This window comes from Protopterus annectens, chromosome 9.part0 (assembly GCF_019279795.1).
Source record: "Protopterus annectens isolate FY-2018-M chromosome 9.part0, PAN1.0, whole genome shotgun sequence".
Lineage (NCBI taxonomy): Eukaryota > Metazoa > Chordata > Ceratodontiformes > Protopteridae > Protopterus > Protopterus annectens.
This window is the reverse complement of record NC_056743.1, coordinates 1,337,819,347-1,337,839,346: the sequence shown is the minus strand read 5'-3', so window position 1 is coordinate 1,337,839,346 and position 20,000 is coordinate 1,337,819,347. Positions and strand designations below refer to the sequence as shown.

The following is a 20,000-nucleotide window of genomic DNA, read 5'->3' as shown; positions in this document are numbered from 1 at the left end:
TCAGTGCTGAAAACCTGGGGTTGGGTAGGCCAGGCTGACACTGAAGCCAAAAGGAGGAATTAGACTTCTGTGCTGTAAATTCTGTATCCAGCATCAGTGTTAACAGCACCACACATATCAAGAGCAACTGCGCCTTCTAAAATTCACAATGAAGTAATATTTGATGCTAAAGCACAGACACTTATAATTCCAAAACTGACAGTGCTGCTTGATACTAATACAGATCCTTATGTCATGATCGACACTAGCAGGGATGAGGTTGTCATCTTTGGGATTGGTCAAAACACACGAACACAGTTGAGTAAAAACAAAACACCTTTATCCAACACAAAGCTTTCGGGACAACTCCCTTTTTCAATGATTAACACAAGGTGCAATTAATCTCAGTTTTAAATACACCCACCACACATCACATGACCTGCAGCCAAAGTCATATGACTAGTTACATCAACATTTAATACATATTTACTAGCATTTTTACTAAATAGGATAATAAATACAAGCTTCTAACATATATACATTTATAATAATTAAAACATACTATACCTCAACACTCAATATTCACCTACTCAACATCCATACCTTACTTTTAATGCTTAAAAATATATAAAAAATGAATAAATAATTGTTCATATTTTTTATATATTATATATATATATATATATATATACATCAGAAGTACTGCCAAGGATTCTCTAGCTTCCACCAATGGAATAGGGAAAGGGACACCAGAGCACCTTGCCTCAGCCCACAAAAGGGTCTCTGCAATCCTTTCATAATCAATGTCAGAAAAGGCAGGAGAGGGCACAGTTCTCTGTGACACTGTCTCAGATAAAGTGTCAGAAAAGTTTGACTTTTTTGTACTGGTTCCCCCATGAGTACTTAAAGAGACAAAGAGACCTAGTTGACATATTTACCAAAATTCAGAGCAGGATGGTGAACTCAATACTGGTTTTATTTTTTCATACCCAGGAAAACCACAAAAAGGCAAGTGCTTTGGCAGTACCCTTGACAAAGAAAGATTGCTCATTTAAATGACACTTGAAAAACAAAATGTATGTATTCACCATAACAATGCACATGTGTTTTCCATTTTTATTCTTCCTCAATTGATGGGTCTCAGATCTGACCTTGGACACAGCTTGGCTGCTTTTTCCAGATTCACATATCCAACTTGCAAACTCCTCCCTTTACCCATAATGCCCTATCATCCTACTGTCCCAAATAACGTATGCATGATGCCAAACTGATACAGAAAGGAGGATAGAGAAACAGAAAGAGGCTGAACACTAACAGGTTCCCAAAGGAGCTTCCCTTAGTTCTTACCAGAAGAGAGGGAAGGGAAATAGAGGACAGGAAGTTGAGGAAGAATGAAAATGGACAACACAGGTGCACTGTTATGGTGAGTACATCATTTTTTTATCGGATTGTTATTTTCATGTATTTCTCAATGATGGGACAGAGTCCCCAGCTAAATAAATCTTGTGTGGTTCTCATGGAAGGAAATTCAGGAGTACAGCAGAGCCAAATGATGCCCTCTTCCTGGAAAGCAAATCTAACTTGTAATGAGCAACAAAAGTATGATCACTGGACAAAGTGACAGCGGCACAAATGTCAACTATAGACACTCTTGACCAAAAAGCAGTTGAAGAGGCTACAGACCTTAGGGAATGTGCTTTGGGGGGCTTAGGCAAAGATAACCCTCTTTCTCTGCAAGCAAAGGATATACAGTGAATAAACCATTTAGCTAGAGTCACTTTAGACACTGCTTTTCCCAAATTGTTCTTGTAAAAAGATATAAATTATTGGTCAGCCTACCTGAAACCTTTAGATCTGTGAAGATGAAATCTAAGCTGTTGATGCATGTCCAAAAATGTAACATATTCATCCTTGTTTGAAAACTTTGGGAAGAATACAGGTAGATTGATAAATTGATTAATGTTGGATTCAGAAGCCACCTTGGGTAAACAGGACTGTCTCAACAATAGGAAATGTTATCCTTATGAAAAAGGGAAATCTAGATGAAAGGGACTGGAGTTTGGATTTGCCTTTGCCTAACAGGAAGTGATAGTGATCCGAAAAATCATTTTCTCGGACAAGAATTCAAGATCTATCTTTGCCGATGGTTCAAATAAAGGTTGAATCAGAACTTGTAGCAAGATAGTCAAATCCCACAGAGTAGTAGGGTCGTTGACTGCAGGCCTGAGTAAGAAAGGTGCCTTTAAGAAAAGCTTTGCGGAACTTTGAAGAAGCCAAAGAGGAGTGATTTTCACCTGAAAAACAATTAGAAATAGCTGCCAACTGTACTTTGATAGTTGAAAAACTTCCAGCATTGTTAAAAATGGAGGCCAGAAATTCAAGAACTGCAGACACTGGGGCAGAGAAGGAATCCAGGTCTCTCTGGAGGGCCCAGATTGAAAATCTCTTCCAGTTACTTTTGTAAATTTTCCTAGTAGAAACCTTTTGAGAAGATAAGAGAATACAGCAGACTGGAGAGAAAAGCCTGGACTGTCTGGCCATCACAGGAAGTAAAGAAACCATGCAGTCAACTTGAGGGCATTGATATCTGGATGTTTCCCTCCTGTCAAATGAGAGAGGAGGTCTGGACTTGGGTTCAGTATCGTAGGCGGATACAGGAGATGAGGTCACAGAAAGGAAAATCAAACTTATGAGACCAAAAAAGGTGCAATGAGGATAACCATGCTCTTCAACCAGTATACTTTCTGTAGAAATTTGGGGATTAGAGGTAATGGAGGATAAGCATTGAACAGACTGCAGGGCCAATCATGGACTACAGCATTTCTTGCTGATTCCCCCAGTGGATGAACCAGGGTGAAGAATCCGTTGCACTTGCTGTGGAGAGAAGTGAAAAGATTGCAGTATGGCTGGCTCCATCGATGGAAAATCCGCTTTGCCACTTTGATATTAAGAAAACGCTTGTGAGGCATCAGAATGAACTTGCTTAGTTTGTCTGCAAGCATGCTGGATTTTCCTTGTATGTGCATTGCTGTGAGACAGCGGGTAGATGAGATCGTCCATTTCCACACTCTCATTGCCTCTCGACATGGCAGATAATATCTGGTTCTCCCTGTTTGTTGATACTAGACTACAAACATTGTCTGTTTGAATCACAATCATCCTGGTGGGGAGAGCATCTTGAAAGGCCTGCAATGCTAGGAGGACAGCTCTCATTTCCAGGACACAGATGTGTGATTTGGCCTCTTCTGAGGACCACATACCTAGGACTATCCTTCCCAAGAAATGCCCTCCCCCCAGATGGGAAGCATCCAATGTCACTGTGGCTACGGGTAGAGGGAGAACAAATGGACAGCCCTGAGAAACGTTATCTGAATGGATCCACCAAAGAGGGTGTTCCTTGCAAGTTTGTGTGATCCTGAATGGAGTGTACAAGGGCTGCTGAGAAACAGAAGACTGTAATGACAGAATCCACTGCAGAATCTACACATGAAATCTGGCTAATGGAACCATAATTATTGCTGCTGCCATGAACCTAGGGGCTTGAAAGACTAGTAGTGCTGGAGGAGAAGGCTGTGAAATCACTTCTGTGACCTGGAATCTGAAGGTTTGCACTCTTGTAGGAGGAAGTGATGCTATCTGATTGACTACCTCTAGAAGAGCACCTATGAACTCCAGATTCTGTGTATGTGTGAGCTGTGACATGTAGTTGACTGTGATGCCTACAGGGTGACAACTGGAGCAAGTAGTCCCTTGCCTGTACAAGTAGATGCCTGGTCAGAGACGTCAGGAGCCAGTTATCTAGATATGGAGACACTTGGAATCCCAGCAGTCTCAGGTGAGCTGCTACCACTGCCATGTATTTGGTGAACACTATGGGGGCTGTGGTGATGCCAAATGCTGTGCTATGAACTGGCAATGACGGACTCTCACCCGGAAGCGCAGACATCTTCTGGAGTACCTGTTCATTTTTATATGATAGTAAGTATCATGAAGATCCATCACACACATCCAACAGTCTTTTCATAGCAGGGGCAAAATGGACTAAACTGTGACCATCCAGAATTTTGAATATTTTGTGTACTGGTTTAGCTTACTGAGATCCATGATGGGTCTCAAGTCCTCTGTTTTTTGGCACTAAAAAGAATCTTGAGTAGGTACTGGATCCTAACTGCTCTGGAGGGACTTTCTGGAGGACTCTTTTCTATTTCCAATGCTGCTGCCTCAGTCTGATTGGGTGGTATATCAGGAATCTTTTTCATTTTCATGGGGAGGATTTGGGAAAGTGGTATGAAATAACCTCTGGATATGATCCACTACACCTATGTATCTCTTGTGATGGAAGCTGAGGCTTTTGGATGCATAGACAAGCGCCTCATGACTGTATCTAGGGTACAACAGCAGGGCAACATTTCAGGACTGCTGGTAGGGTTTATCCGAGAAGGTATCCCTGAAACCCCAGACCTATGAGCCACCTCCGCCATGAAGGCAGTGTCTTTCTTAAGAGTTTCCCTCTCTGCCCCAGGGAGAAGAGTCTCCTCATGAATCTTGGAATGGTCATTGGGACTTGCAAAACCACAACCTCTTACTTACTGCCTTGTTGATTCTGACAGAAGGATCACTGAGGGGTAAATGGTAAAATAGATCACAACAGCAAACAAGATCTTTCCATCTTGCTCACTTCTGCAGTGTTTCATACACTATGGGGCTGAACAAGGATGACCCATCAAAGGGAGTATTGATGGATTAAGACTTAAAGGGCTCCACAAAATTGCCCAGGCACATCCAGGCATGTCACAGCTATGCCTGTACCCATCTCCCTTGAGATACATTCAGCAGAGTGAGATATCAGCCTCATGGATCCATTACAAAGGGTGGCCAGTTGTGAAAAAGATTTTTTTTGGTCCTCCACAGACATGGACCCAGAAATAGAGTTGGACAGCTCCTTGGTCAAATCTCTTTGTAACCCACGTGACAATGTGAAGTATTGCCAGCTATGCCAGGAGAAGTAGGGCAGTGGAAGTGTAACACATGCCAGCACAGCTATCTGGAATTTTGTAAAGAATTACATGTCATTTATATCAAACTGATTTGTACAGATGCTTGTGCTGAAAATGCATTTGTAAAGTTGCTTGTGTTAAAAATGTATCAACAGTGGGTCCTGACTGTATTGTAACTGTTTAAATGTATATGTTTTAACAGAGGAAACTGGAACAGAAGCAGTTAATCTCAAACTTTAAAAATAGTAAGAAATTAAATTACTGGGCATAGGCCATAAATATGTTATCTCACAGTTCTGAATAAAGCCAGAGATGCAATGTCTGTAAGAAGTATGGTTTATTAGCTTCTGTAGGAAGAGTGGAAGTTTTATGATTTTATGACTTCCTGGAGCTGAAGCAGATTATAGCAAGGCTCTGTGTGTGTGTATTATTGACAATTAGGTGCTAAATCCTAGCAGTTTATAGCAGTGTGTGTGTGTGTGTGGGGGGGGGGGGTTGCATGGGAACCAGAAGTCTGATGGCCAGATGTATGCAATGTTGTTCTGGAATCCATCACTAAAATAGTGCTTAATACTAGGCGAGATTGAAGCCTCATGGCACTCTGTTTTGGAAACCTGACATGAAGGATCACTCACCCAACTTCATCTTGCCTTGCACTAGTAATTGACCAGGGAATAGTAATGCTTTAGATTAGTCAGGAAAATATAGTGAGATTAGTTAAGCACTGTCTTCTGTTTCTGTGTGAATCTATTCATCTGTGTTATTTTAATATTTTCTGTGGTTGAAACTCTGGTGTTTACTGTAAATACATGTTTAGTGTTTTCATGTTCTTTTATTATCTATAATTAAATATATTTAATTTTTTCATTGTGACTAGGTCTTTAGAGAATATTTTAACCTTTGAGGGTACTCATATCGGTTTGGTGACTCTGTGGCTACTCCTTTAACCCTTATTGCATTGGTCAAACTGCTATTCGTATTAATATTAATTTCACTCAGTATAACTGGTTACCCTCACAAGGGCCTTAGAGTAGCTGGCTTGGGAGTGTCTGGTGGTAGTAACTACCTTATAGTTTGGGCAGAAGGTGGCAAAGCTAGTAAACCTGTGACAGCCTTTCCCAGGCGTGTGTGTGTGTGTCAGCTGCTGCTGAGGACTTAACTCTACAGCTGTGCCAGTGGGGAGCCTTACTGGGGACCTGGGGAGAGACCGAGAGAAACCCAGACTTAGGGCTGAGTGTGTTCCCTGTGTGCTCTTAAGGGAAATTGTGCCCGATGCAGAGAGCTGCATTTGGAAATACTGGGTGTATCCATTTTCGTTCCAAGTGAACGTCCCTCTACAGCGTCAGTGGTGAGGATTCAGTCTCCTTGATTACTGGCTCACACAGGGGGACATCACAACCTGGTAAATTGTGACAGATAATTCTGTGACCACAGTGCAAAGGATGCTGAGGCATAAATGCACTTATCAAATCTGTCCAAAGTCCTAGACTCCCTATTAAGGGAATCAGATGAGCTCTACTCAGTGAGCTCTTTTTTAGTGGCTGCTGCCACAACCATAGCATCTACATAGACTCCCATGGTCCTATGTGCTCTGTCCATTGGGGAGCTAAAACTTTAACTGGTCACCTGGCAATAGGCTCCAATGTATCTGACTCCTTCCATGCATGGTGTGAGACTAGGTCTATCAACTCATCAGCCAGTGGGACGACCCAAGACATAGCTGGGCTAGACCTGAAAGCCTCCAGAAACATCAATTCTTCCTATGAAGGAGGTTCAGAAGACCATCCACTTTTCTGCTTGAGATGATCCAGGATATCTCCAAAGGAGACATCATCAGATGGGGCTCTCAGGGACCCATCCCCTTCACTGAAGTTGGCATCCTCAGTGAAAGATTCCTGGGAGAATCTAGGAGTGTCCTTTTACAAATTCTCTTCCTACAGACTTCACCACTGGGATGGTCTGATGAGAAATCAGAAGTGATAGGGGAGTCCTGAGTAAGGACTGACTGAAGGCTTGATTGGGTTTTCTGTCCTGGTGGTACAGACCTGAGCTCAAATTCAATGGTGGGCTACAAAAGTAGGATCCGAAGGGGGCAAGGGTGTCCTCTCTCTCTCGGTAAAGAGAAGACCCTCTCCACTACCTTAAAGGAAGGAGGTCCAGGGAAACAGCAACTGACTGCACCAGAGCCAAAGCCACTTGTGTTATTGCTCCCTGAATTTCCACAGACCCCTGTGTCTTAAGGAGGGAGTCAGACCCGAGCTGTTCAACACCCAAGCTCCAAGGGGTAAGGATGGCTCCAACAGCTCTGGGTCAACCCTAATCCTCCGAAGCAGATGCTTTGGCTCTGAAAATCATCCGGCTCTGAAAGGGTCAGAACCGGGTGACTCAGGAACACAGTTGGAGTGGAAGAATGACCTGTCTCAGATCCATCGAGGACACTCTTGAAGATCTTGGATCTGAGAGCTCCAAAACCACAAGCTGAATTGAAGGAGATATCACTTAAGGCTGGGACGAAGGCAGAATAATGGGTCCAATGGGAGATGGAGTCGGGATCACCCTCATCTGGATCTGAGCTCTGAGGTACTTCCTCATCATTTTTTTCACCTCTGTTACAGGTAGGCTCCTGGAGGACCTAAGGGAGGATCTGGTTGAAGGTGGTCTGGAAAGCCTCCTCAACATTTCCTGTAGTAAAGGGGAATGGAGTCGAGGAGATATTGGCTCCAATGTGAAGCAGAGAGACCATGTCTGAGGTGACTTAGCCTTGGATGAGGAGGTTTTGGTTGGAGGCTCAATTATCGAAGCCGATCTGGGAGAATGGCTGGGGGGCCACTTCCTGGGGTCTTTCTCATTTGGAGCATAGTCAGGCTTCCCTTTATCAGACTTCTTATTGAGGGTTTGAACTCCAGCAGACAAAGAAGAGGAATAAGACAACAGACCCCTCAAGACTAGTTTATTTCTCCTACCATTCAATGCCCTGGAATTAAACCCTGCAAAAATAAGGCATTGGATGTCCAAATGGGAAGTGTCCAAGCAGTAAACGCACTCCCTGTGGGCATCAGAATTGGAGCATGTTATGCCCATAGGAAGTGCATTTTTTGAAGTTCATAGGCTTGTTGGACAACTTGTTGACTGCCAAGGAGCACAGAGAAAAGGAAATTAACCTTCATTTTTTTAAATAAATAGAAAACTCTGGAGAATACCTTGTACTGGGTAGGAAAAAGAAGCAAAATAATAAGAAATGGTATCAAAAGTGGTGCTCAGAAGATTACCCTGTAATGGGTAGGAAGACCTGAACAGAAAGTACGGTACTAATGCAGCGATACCCAAAAAAATATAGAAATGGTTAAGGGAGGAAGGGTGCTAGAGATTAGTTGAATAAGCTAGAAAAACTCACGGTACATGATGAAAAAGACACCTAGTTTGCACCCTGTAGCTCAAGAGCAGAACATTTGTGTCTGAAAGATGTGGCAGCAAATGAGATCTGAGGTATGCTAGGACAACAGGGCATTATGGGTAAAAGGCACAGCTTGAGAGTTGGATCTGTGGATCTGGTAAAAGTGCCCAAGCCGGATCCAAGACCCACCAGTTGAGGAATAATGAAAATACCAACATCAAATGATGCCGTTTTACACTTTTACAGATGGATTTGGAAAAATCCTGGCAAATCTGACATTTATAACTATGGACATCCCTGACGTAATGCAAGCACTTAATGTGCCTATCTTGTGGAACAAGTTTCATCCAAAAGACATACAGAAGGAATAAATATTTTATTTTAGCAATCTGAAGAGGATTAGGCTCAAAGAGAAAAAAAAAAGCAGTTTTTGGTCAGAAAAAATCTTCAGAATAGGGAAAAAGTCCAATAATGGTAAAGTGGAAGCACAGGAGCAAGTGCAACAAACTAGAAAGATTTCTACTCACAAACTTTTTAAAGATCAAAAGGCAGTGTGCGCCAGTTTCAGCATCTAAGCTTAAACATGGCCATAAAGATTTAGAGAGGCTTGGCATTATTCTGCATTATGGGATACGGAATGCTGCTTGAGAAAGTTTTACTTGTCATACAGTTCTACTTTAGTACTGCAACAGCAGAATGTATGCATATCTTCTACATGTACAATAAGAACCTTTTTTTTAAATGCCTGCAGTTTGCAATCTAAGCACACATCTGATAAGACAGGGTCCTTCTTCATTAATAAACTGCAAATATTTTACAATAAGGACTCTACTTGATTCCATTTTAATATAATGTGTGGTTTTGCTTACTTCCATCTGCGAGTCACTTTATGTCATGAATTACTGGCCAAAGATTAAATAAACTTACTTAGTACAAACCATACAATCCTTCTAAAAAGCAATCACTTGGAAATCCACACACAGGGGAAAAAAAAAACAGATGGGACACTTTTCTCCACAAACTGCTAATTTATTTAAATTCAAACCAGACCTAAAGCTTCTAGCATCTCACCCAAAACAGTCTTCTGGGTAGATGTTAACTGCATAAAACAAAGAATTAGGTATTCACTCTTGTCTAACAGAATAACAACCACCACCATCACTTAAGGAAGCAAACTCTTGTCAGGAAATACAACAGTGTAACATTTATGCTTACTGACATAAGCTCCAAATATTTTAAAAATAACGGCTCTACTTGTATCTATTTTTAATGCAATCTGTTGGTTCTACTTGTGTTCATTTTGATCAAATCTGTGTTTTTATTTACCTCCACGTGTGACTCACTTTATTTCATCAGCTGATGCCAAAGATGAAATACACCATTGTTGCAAGTCATACAATTCTTCTAAAAATAATTTACTTGGAAATCTAGGCTTAATAAAAAGAAGGGACAGTTTTCTCCACAAACTGATTTACTTACATTCAGACAGACTTAAAGGTTCTGGTATGTTACTCAGAACAATCTTTTGGGAAGATCTTAAATTCATAAAGCACAGAATTATGCATTCACTTTGCTTAACTAAATAAAAAGATCAATCAATCAATTAAGCATATTATTAAATACGTCAATAAACAGTAAGAAATGGTACAAGTTCTTTATATTCTCTCACAGATTCATAAGTATACAACGGCCATTGAGTTTCATGACCATTCTTGCCTTGCTAGTACCCTCCCTTGGGCTATATGTCCTTAATTCAGGAAGACCATACTAGTTTATTCATGAGTAAATTTAGGGATAACTTTCATCAGGTCACATCTCCTTTATCCATGATGACCATAACAGTCAATCCAGGAGTAAATTTGTGGATACCAATCCAGTCATCTAGTTTATGCTCAAAGGAAGATAATGAGTCACACTGCTTAACATCAGGGAAAGTTTATTCCAGAGGTTGGGATGTGCTGCTTTAGAAACCTATCCCTCCACCATGTCATATTTACCTGGTGAAGTTTAAAGTCCCTGGTTCAAGTAGTGCTGAAGATATTTGACTTGTAGAGAAACAGGAGGTACTGGATAATTGGGTCTGTAAAGGCATGGTAAGCAAGACATTGAATAAAGAGAGAGAATTTTCAGCCTGCCTTGGAAATTCATGGACTTCAGCCCTGTGATCCTTTTTAATGAGAATCATTTGGGGTCTTTCTAATTGTTTGATATGTTCAGTGAAATAAATCCCAAAGGGGTTGTTGGACTAAATAGCTGGCTTGAGTATAAAGGTGTGATTACCTGTTTAGACCTTGATAATATTCTTCTGACAATTAGCTTGGCTAAATAAATGGATTTCTTGGTATCTGTTGTCATATGATGGTCAAAAGAAAGGGAATTGTCAACCCAAGTACCTAGGTCCCGAACTACATTTTCGTTTTGTAGAGGTGTGTTCTCTACACATCATGATGAGGGGAGGGGGGTGTCTACCAAAAGTGATGACACTACAGTTTTAAGCATTTACCAATTTAGCACAAACAAGAGTTTACTGGGGAGAGTTAATTCTGGAGAGTTTGGGTATCGTAGGGTGACTACGACTTAACAACAACCCCAGTTTGCAAATCTCTGCAAACTTTGTTAGCCATTTCTACTTGGAGATCTGAAATGTAAATACCAAAAAGGAGAGGTCCCAGCACCAAACCCTAAGGGGCACTGCTGGTTACGTTTAGTCTTTCTGATGAAGCATCTGCCACTTGTACTGTGTGGGCTTTCTGTCTTTCAGTCAGATTGCTGTCCATCTTACCAAATATAGGGTCAAATTTGAAAGCACTTAGCTTTTGTATGATGCCAGCGTTTATACTGTGTTATTCAGCAGACATGCGCAGTAGCACTCTATAGAGTCATCAACAATACGAAAATCTCAAGCTAGTCATGAAGAAACAATTCCCAGACTAGACCATTATTTAAGCATCCTGGAATTAAGATAATCGATTTTAAAATAATTATTAAATAAACTTTTGTTCGCATTTCACTAGAAAACATAATTCAATTCTGGTTTGCTGCTGTAGGATGCTGGCATAAACGGCATCTAAATGGGCAAATTCAAATAGCAGTCATGAGATAAGACCAACAAAAGAGGGGAAAAAGAGAGGGTTGTAATAAGGCAGCCTAGCAATAATCTTAAATGATGACAATGTGTACATAAGAGACAGGCAAATGTAAACATCCATGATAAAAAAAAGAACTTGCATTCACTGACGGCCCAAAAGTATGCACTGCTACAAATCCACAAACAGCCATTCTTAAACTATAACTATTAATATTAATGACACATAGCTCTATGTTGATCCCGCTTGTGTGTCATTCCACAGATAACCACAGCAGCATGAACAGTGAAGATTTTTATTATTTGTGTAATTAAGAGTGCACAAGGATGTTTATTTTACACATCTATTTATTTACTTAACAATTGTTATTGGGTTAACTAAGGTGATCTATACACTCATTTCAGGGATGACCAAGGAGACAAAAGCAAGGCTAATATACAGCATACATATACAGCCAATTTCATAAAGCCAATGAGTCAGTATATTTTTGAGAGGCGGGAGGAAAGTAGAGAACCTGGAAAAAAATCCACAGATAAATGAGGAGAACATGCAAACTCAACACAAAGAGCATAGGTCAGGTTCCAACTCCAGACACTGGAGCTATAAGGCAAAGATCTAGTCACCAAGCCACCATGACACCATTCTCTTTAAGGTACAGAAACTGAAAATAAATACAAATTACTCACACAAGCGAAAAAAAAAAAAAAAAGAAAAAAAAAGAAAGATAAGAATGTTATTTCATTGCATGAAAACTGAGACAACTTGTAGATATAGACATAAAGCCTTTCAATGTCATTGTTGCTACTTACTTGTCAACACCTGTAGCATCTCCATGCAGCACACTGTGCCAGTTTACAGGTAAAAACTCCACTCGGCCAATCTTCAGTTCTCCTTGGGCTTTCTTAAAGTGGGTCTGCAGCAGATTTAAGGATGCAGACCTGAAGTCATTCACTGTGACAAAAGGAGAACAAATTAATCATAGTGCACTCCAGTCTCTGTGTAGTACTATGCCCTCTAACAGTAACAGAATTTGAAGTTCAGTTCGCATTCCTCTATGTAATGAGGAGGAAACGCATTAAATGTGTGGTAACTGACAGCATCACATAGATCCTTCTTATATTGTAAATGTTAAACTAATGCTAGTAAACGAGCATCATTCAAAAGAAAACAATTCACCAATTCCAGAAAGCACTCTTACTACTTTGTTAATAAGTGGTCCCACGAAATTCATGTCTATGTTAAATACATGCAATAAATGCAAGTCCCTACAGTGACTCTTTTTGGGGTAGGTCTCTGTAACTATTTCATCCATCTACCTCTCCTCTTTTTTTACCAGCATGACAACAGGATGTAATATGATGTGGACTTAGAAAAGCTCCATAGCTGACTTCCAAAACATTTCTGGAAAACCAAAACTATGACACCTTTAAGCAAATGCATCTTTTTGTTTTACACTTAAAAACAAACTGCATTTCTCTATTTAATATGTAAGTAGTAAATATGAGAAAACACAGAAGAAGAAACTAAAAAAAGGTTGTCTGCATGTGCCTTATACTAATCTTCTTTAAGGGAAATGTAACCAAAATGCTGACACAAGACAGCAAGATGCTGAACTTAAAACAAATGTGAAGGTAACGCTGTGCTGGTGGTATACAAGGACAGAGCATGGCTATGCCCACAGTGATCAGAGCTTGATTAGTAGTTTTGAAACTTGATGGTGTAACTAGAGAGGGACAGACACACCTGTCATGGGGGGGGGGGGGTCAAAGCACAACAAAATATGTGGCTTCTACATGGACGCTGAGAAGACAGATGAGGAGTAGGTTCCCTGAGAGTGGGCTTTCAGCTTAACAAGACACAATACAGCTGTGACTCTCATTATTGATAGGGAAGGATTTGCACTGGGAAAGGGGAGCTGTGTAATGATACAGTCAGCTTATTTCCCCATCAGGGGGTGGAATTAAGATAACGCAAAAAAAAAAAAAAAAAGATCTTTGTACGGGGATTCTGTCAAAAGCACAAACTCCCTAAAGTCCATCAGGATTATGGTCCTTTGGAGCAACTCTTTCCCTAGTGAATCTGAAGGATGGAGGTGCTCATCACATGGAACAAATGGCCCAAGTTCAGCTGGGGGAGGTTTGATGGCTGGTATGGCACTGGGGATTGGGGGGAGGGGTTACAGAAAGAAAAATCAATGGAAAAGTTATTTCAGGGACCTTTTTCTAAATAGAACAGCCATAGTTCTGCAGTAAAGCCTTACATACCCAAGGTATCTCAAAACTGGAAGTCACAGTTCTCCACTCATATTTTGACAGCAATGAACAAGAAAGCCCTCAGTTATAATCAGACACTGATAATGAAGGAAGTCCCTACTTACAATTAGATGGCAAGGAGACAGAAGTCACTACTTGCAACCAAATGGTCAGGAGGCAAGAAGCTCCTGCTTACAGTCAGACAGTAAAGAGACTGGAAACATCTACTCACAATCAGAGAAGGAGCCCACCAGAATCAACAACAAAAAAGGACTAAGATCTGGAACCACTTGATAAAACAACTGACTCAACTGGAGCAAGAAATCTTAGGCAAGGGTCTGACTTTTAAACTTTTTAAACAGAAGTAACTTGGTGGAAACTGTGATAGATGTTAAACTGTATATGAGGAAATTGACTCTCAAAGTATTTTCAATGATAAAGTTAAGGATGGAAGCAACACTGATAGAAATGACAATAGTATAAAATGAAAAAAGTCCAGCGGCTTTTGCCTCCCTATTAAACCCACTCTGACTGTGTACGATTCCAAATGTGAGGCTGATATCTGCAGGGCCCTCGGTAAACCACCTAGGAAAAAGTTGTACAACATTAGCAGAGAGGAACTGGCTGCTCTAAAAAATCTAAACAGAGATGAGACTTGTAGGATCATGACAGCAGACAACAGGGTAGGCATCTTAGCCACAGATACAGCTGCTTATAACTGCAAAATTGAGGCCATAGTTGACAATAACAAGTTTTACAGTAAGGGTGATTTTAACACTGTGAATGTTGCTTATAATAATTTAAGAGAGCATTTAAGAATGCTACATGAGGATGATTTACTAGATGCTAAGCTTTTTGACTTTTTGTTTACCTCCACCCAACAATACCAAGCTTCTTTGGGATCCCAAAACTACATAAGAATATCTCTGATTCTCCCTACAGAACAGTAGTGGCAAGTGGTGGTTCCATAACTAAGACAATATCCATCTACCTTGATGCACTGATAAAACCAACGACAGAGGCTAACACATTTTTTATTTTAGACTGTCTGGATTTTCTTGGTAAAATTAGAGATATTTCAGTTAGCAATTTTACTATTCTATACAGTGCTTCCACATACCTACTGTATGCAACCTGTAACAGAGGCATATGAAGAGGACAGGAATGTATTACCAAGAAGGACAGACATTCTAGGAAGATTACTGGATCTAACCCTTAGGAACAACTACTTCATGTTCAACAACAAGTTTTATAAGCAGACTACTGGAATAGCTACAGGGGTTGCCATGGCCCCAAGCCTGGCCAATGTGACTCTGAGAAAATGGGAGGAGGCAGTGTACGAAAGCCCCTGTTTTGCATCGACAAAATGTTATCGTCCTTTTATTGATTACATATTTATCATTTGGGAGGGGGATGAAGCCACACTGAATGTCTTTTACAACCATATCAGTAATTCTTAACTGAAAAAATGGTCTGAATGCACCGGAAAGCAATAAAAAATTTATTCCACAGATAAAAACAAGCGCTTTCACCCGGCCGTAGTACTGGGCTTTTTCACGTAAAAACAAACGCATACAAACAGAGATCAGTATAAATACTCTTTCCCTTAAAAAAGGTGCCAAAAATCCCTTAAAGGGACACTTACATTCATTGCTCTACAAATAAAAATGCATAGCAAGGTGCAAAACACAAAATATATGTGAAAAGTATATAAAACATATAAATACATGTGTTTAAAATATTGCACTATTTTCCATTCATAAAGTACATTAATACAGAATACCCAAGGTTATTTAAACCCGTATTGTGGTTACCCAATAAGAACAGTGTGAAGTTATATAGGTGGCTAAAATCTTTTTGCTTTTTTGATTAGATAGGGTTTTATTGAAATATGATCATTGATCCCTGGGTAACTGGTTGCGTTCAATTTTATCTGCCAGTGTTCCAAAACACAACACAAAACACAAGCACACCAAACAAACAGCAATCCACACGCATACACCCAAAATCTTACAGCTAACCCTACACTAAACTGTACAAACACCACTAACTATCCACTTACCTTAACCCAAACCCTAACCCTACGGTCTGTCACTATCGCACACTCACCTCACCCGCGCCCTAACCCTAACTCACCTAACCCACCTTAACCCTCATGTCAACACAATCAATTTTATCTGCCAGTGTTCCAAAACACAACACAAAACACAAGCACACCAGACAAACAGCAATCCACACACATACACCCAAAATCTTACAGCTAACCCTACACTAAACTGTACAAACACCACTAACTATCCACTTACCTTAACCCAAGCCCTAACCCTACGGTCTGTCACTATCGCACACTCACCTCACCCGCGCCCTAACCCTAACTCACCTAACCCACCTTAACCCTCATGTCAACACAATCGCGCACACACACCTCCCTCACGCCCTAACCCTAACTCACCTAACCCACGCCCAATCGCACACTTACCTGAACCCGTCCCGTAACTTTCCACCACAGCGCTGAAAATAGCGAAACGACAGAAATGGACAACCAAATTCTTTCCCTAGGAAAAAATTTGGTTATCTGTCATTTTTCGCTATTTTCAGCGTTCGCTGAATAGGGGTCGATGTAAGAACATACGAAAGTATGAACTTTCGGTGTTCTGATATAGACCCGTTACAGACCTTAGGGTTAGGGAGGGGTTAAGGATAGTGCCTAGTTATTTGTGTATGTGGGGTTTAGTGTAGGGTTAGAAGTAGGGTTTTGGTGCTTTACTTTAGGTTAGAAGTAGGGTTTAGTTAGTATATGTATGGGGTTTATTTATTTTGTTTGGGTAGGTAGTATGTAGCGAGTGGTGGGGTTGGCCGACTATGACAGTTCATTTTATTTTTCGCTGTTTAGTGCATTCGGGATTTTTGCGGTTCGTGTTATAGGTGTCGATGTTTAGGTACTCGCGTAAAGGGTTTTTCGATTTGGTAATAGACCCATTTACATATTATATATATATATATATATATATATATTTATTTATTTTTTTATTTTACATTTGTTAACTAGGGGTGTCTGACTGAGCCGAAAAGGCCCTTTTTCAGCAGAGGCCTGGGGAGAAAAGCTCCACAGTTAGTATATGTATGTGGTTTATTTATTTTGTTTGGGTAGGTAAGTATGTAGTGACTGGTGGGGTTGGCCGACTATGACAGTTCATTTTATTTTTCGCTGTTTAGTGCATTCGGGATTTTCGCGGTTCACGTTATAGGTGTCGACGTTTAGGTATTTGCGTAAAGGGTTTTTCTATTTGGTAATAGACCCATTTACATATTTATATATTTATTTATTTTACATTTGTTAACCGGGGGTGCCTGACTGAGCTGAAAAGGCCCTTTTTCAGCAGAGGCCCGGGGAGAAAAGCTCCACAAAGAAAAATTACAGACACATTTAGTTATTTAGACATGATCAGTATACACACAAATTACAAGAGACATGTTTTTACAGTGGTATGTGGCACATAAACAGTTACAGTGGAGAGAACAAACAAAAAAAATTAATTTTAAAAATAAAGTTAATTAATAGATTTGTGGTGTACAGCTGAAATTTGGAACATAGGTAGAATACATACATAGTACACAGGTACAGTACATACACTGTAGATTAGCCAGTGTTTGTGAGTAAGACTGAAAACTAATATCAAGTGCTCTAGATTTAGTATGTATATGTTATCTGCTTTCACTAGCCTGGGGAGCAATCGTGGCACTGCCAACTTTGCTTGAGATGTTGCCTGATGAGGTCTTTAAAGGAGGCTTTGGATGATGTGTTTTGAATGCTAGTAGGGACAGAGTTCCATTTTTTAGCCACTGAACTACTATACAGAGCATCTCCAAAGCTATTGTAGCTGTTGGTGACTTCTAGTAGTAGTTTGCTTGATGATCTAAGAGGCCTTTTGGCTGAGTGATGTTGTACTAGGTTTTTGAGGGCAGGACATTTATTGGGGAGGTAATAGATAGAATGACACAAGCAGAGCTGATTGTAGGTTAGGAGGTTGGGCAGTTCAAGCCAGTGGAGCTGTCTCGAAGCAGTACAGTGATGAGTTCTATATGAGCAATTTGCAGCAAAGTGGGCAATTCTGTTATAGCAGGCTTCCATTTTGCTTAGTTCAGTTTTGTTGAGATTAGTCAGAATGGGAGATGCATAGAGTAGGGTGGATAGAAGTTGGGAGTGAGCAATGGCTGATCTTGTGTTGTTGGTAAGAAATGGTTTGATACGGTAGAGTGACCCCAGTCTGGCATGTACTTTTTTAATAGTTAAGTTGAGATGACGATCAAATTTTAGGTGGGAGTCTATGGTTATTCCCAATAGCTTAGCCTGTGCCACTGGAGCAATTGGAGTTGCATTTGTGGAGTAGATACTGAATTGACTGTTAGTGTTTTTGTTAGAACTGGTTATAATCATAAGCTGAGTTTTCGTTGGATTGAGGATAAGTTGGGCTTTGGTAAGGTAGTTTTCAACGTCAGAGAATGCTAGTTGAGTTGTTTGCAGGAGGGTGGGAATGTTTTGTACAGCACAGATTAAGGTAGTGTCATCTGCATACTGAATTATAGATGCATGCTGTGTGGAGGTATGGAGGTCATTTGTGAAGACTATGAATAGTAGTGGTCCTAAGATAGAACCCTGTGGGACTCCTGTAGTTATGGGCAACTGAGGAGAGACCGAATTTTCCCATTTCACAGCTTGGTACCTGTCAGTTAAGTAGCTTTGGAACCAGTTAAGAGTGGAATTTGATAGATGATATTGGTTTAGTTTGTTTAGCAGGATTTGGTGTGAGACTGTGTCAAATGCTTTGGACATATCCAAAAAAGAGTTGACACTTGTAGGCCTTCATTTTTGAGATGGTTTACTGTGTCTGTGAAGCAGAGGAGGGTTGTAGTGGTACTATGGGCAGGTCTGAAACCATGTCGAGTAGGTGACAGGATGTTGCTGTCTAGGAGATAGTTTAGCATCTGGGTATGGATGCATTTTTCTAGGATTTTGGCTGGGGTGGAGAGTAAAGCAATGGGAATGTAGTTATTAAGTTCAGTGGAGGTCCCGCCTTTATGTATGGGTTTAACATAGGATATTTTCCAGAGTTTGGGCACATAGTTTTCAACAACTGATCTGCTTATGAGAGTGGAGACTGGGATAGCAATAGCATCTGCTGTGAGTTTCAAGAAATAGCTGGGGAGTAGGTCGGCTGCTGTTGATGAGGTTTTTAGTTTGGAGAGCATGCTTTTGATTGAAGTGGTGGAAACTGTTTTGAGGGTAAAGCTTGTATTAGTGTTATTTGTGTTGGGGGGATAGTGAGGAAGGAACTGTCCTGTGATACTAAGGATAGAATTGAGTTCACAAAGTGGGAGTTGAATTGTGTTTCGATGGGAACTTTAGTGTCGGGGTGGTTGGTTTGGGGATAGCCTTTTGGGTGGATTTTAGTAGCTGGTTTACATTTTTCCAAAATTTTTGTCGGTTGTGTTGGTATTTAGTTTGTAATGTTGTGTAGTAGGATTTTTTGTCCAGCCTAATGCATTTTTTTGCACGGTTGCGCTGTTCTTGGTACTTAGTTAGGCTTTGTGTTTCTTTGTTTTTTTGAAAGTAAAGCCAGGCAGCGTTCTCTGGACTTGAGGATTTGTTTGGTTTCTTTACTGAGCCAGGGGTTTGTAGAGGTTCTAACCTTGATTTTGCGCAATGGAGCAATAGTGTCTAGGTGTTGTAGAAATGTTTTGTTGAAATATGCTACAGCCTGGTCAAGTGTGAGGGTTTTTAGGGGGGGGGGGTCCAGTCACAGTTACAGAGTAAAGTGTTGAGGACCTCAGGAGAGAATTTTTTTTGTGTTTCTAGTGGATATATAGTTAGTGGTTTTGCATACGCTTGTTCTACTACGTATAAAGTATATTATGTTGTGGTCACTTAAGGTGTCTGGGAGACTGCCTCTGTGAGGGTACAATGTGGGGTTGTTAGGGCCCAGTCAAGGATGGATTCCCTTTTAGATTTTTTATCACATCTAGTTGGAATATGGACTAGCTGCTGGTAGCCATGGAGATTTATTAGATTACTTGATGGTTCTGATATACAGGTGAACCAATCTAGGTTGAAGTCCCCCAGAATAAGGGTTTCTTGTGAGTATGTGGAAGAACACCGGGATAAGAAGTCTTCAAGGCTAGCAGGTGTAGTATCAGGTGGAATATAGATCAAAATTGTGGTGATGACCTTTTTAGGGTGAAGTTGAAGTTGTGAGATAAGTATGTCCCAATTATTGGGGGAGGGGTAGGAGTT

General features: G+C 40.5%; 1 protein-coding gene across 4 annotated transcripts in view; it reads right to left on the bottom strand.

Moving 5' to 3' along the window:
* The window catches only part of DDHD2 (DDHD domain containing 2), a 1,375,691-nt gene that overhangs the window by 837,942 nt on the left and 517,749 nt on the right, over positions 1-20,000 (bottom strand). For all 4 annotated transcript variants that reach the window (XM_044084314.1, XM_044084317.1, XM_044084316.1 and 1 more), the window contains exon 8: positions 12,266-12,407. In XM_044084314.1, coding sequence (XP_043940249.1) covers positions 12,266-12,407 — 142 coding nt within the window. The remainder of the gene's footprint in view (positions 1-12,265; positions 12,408-20,000) is intronic.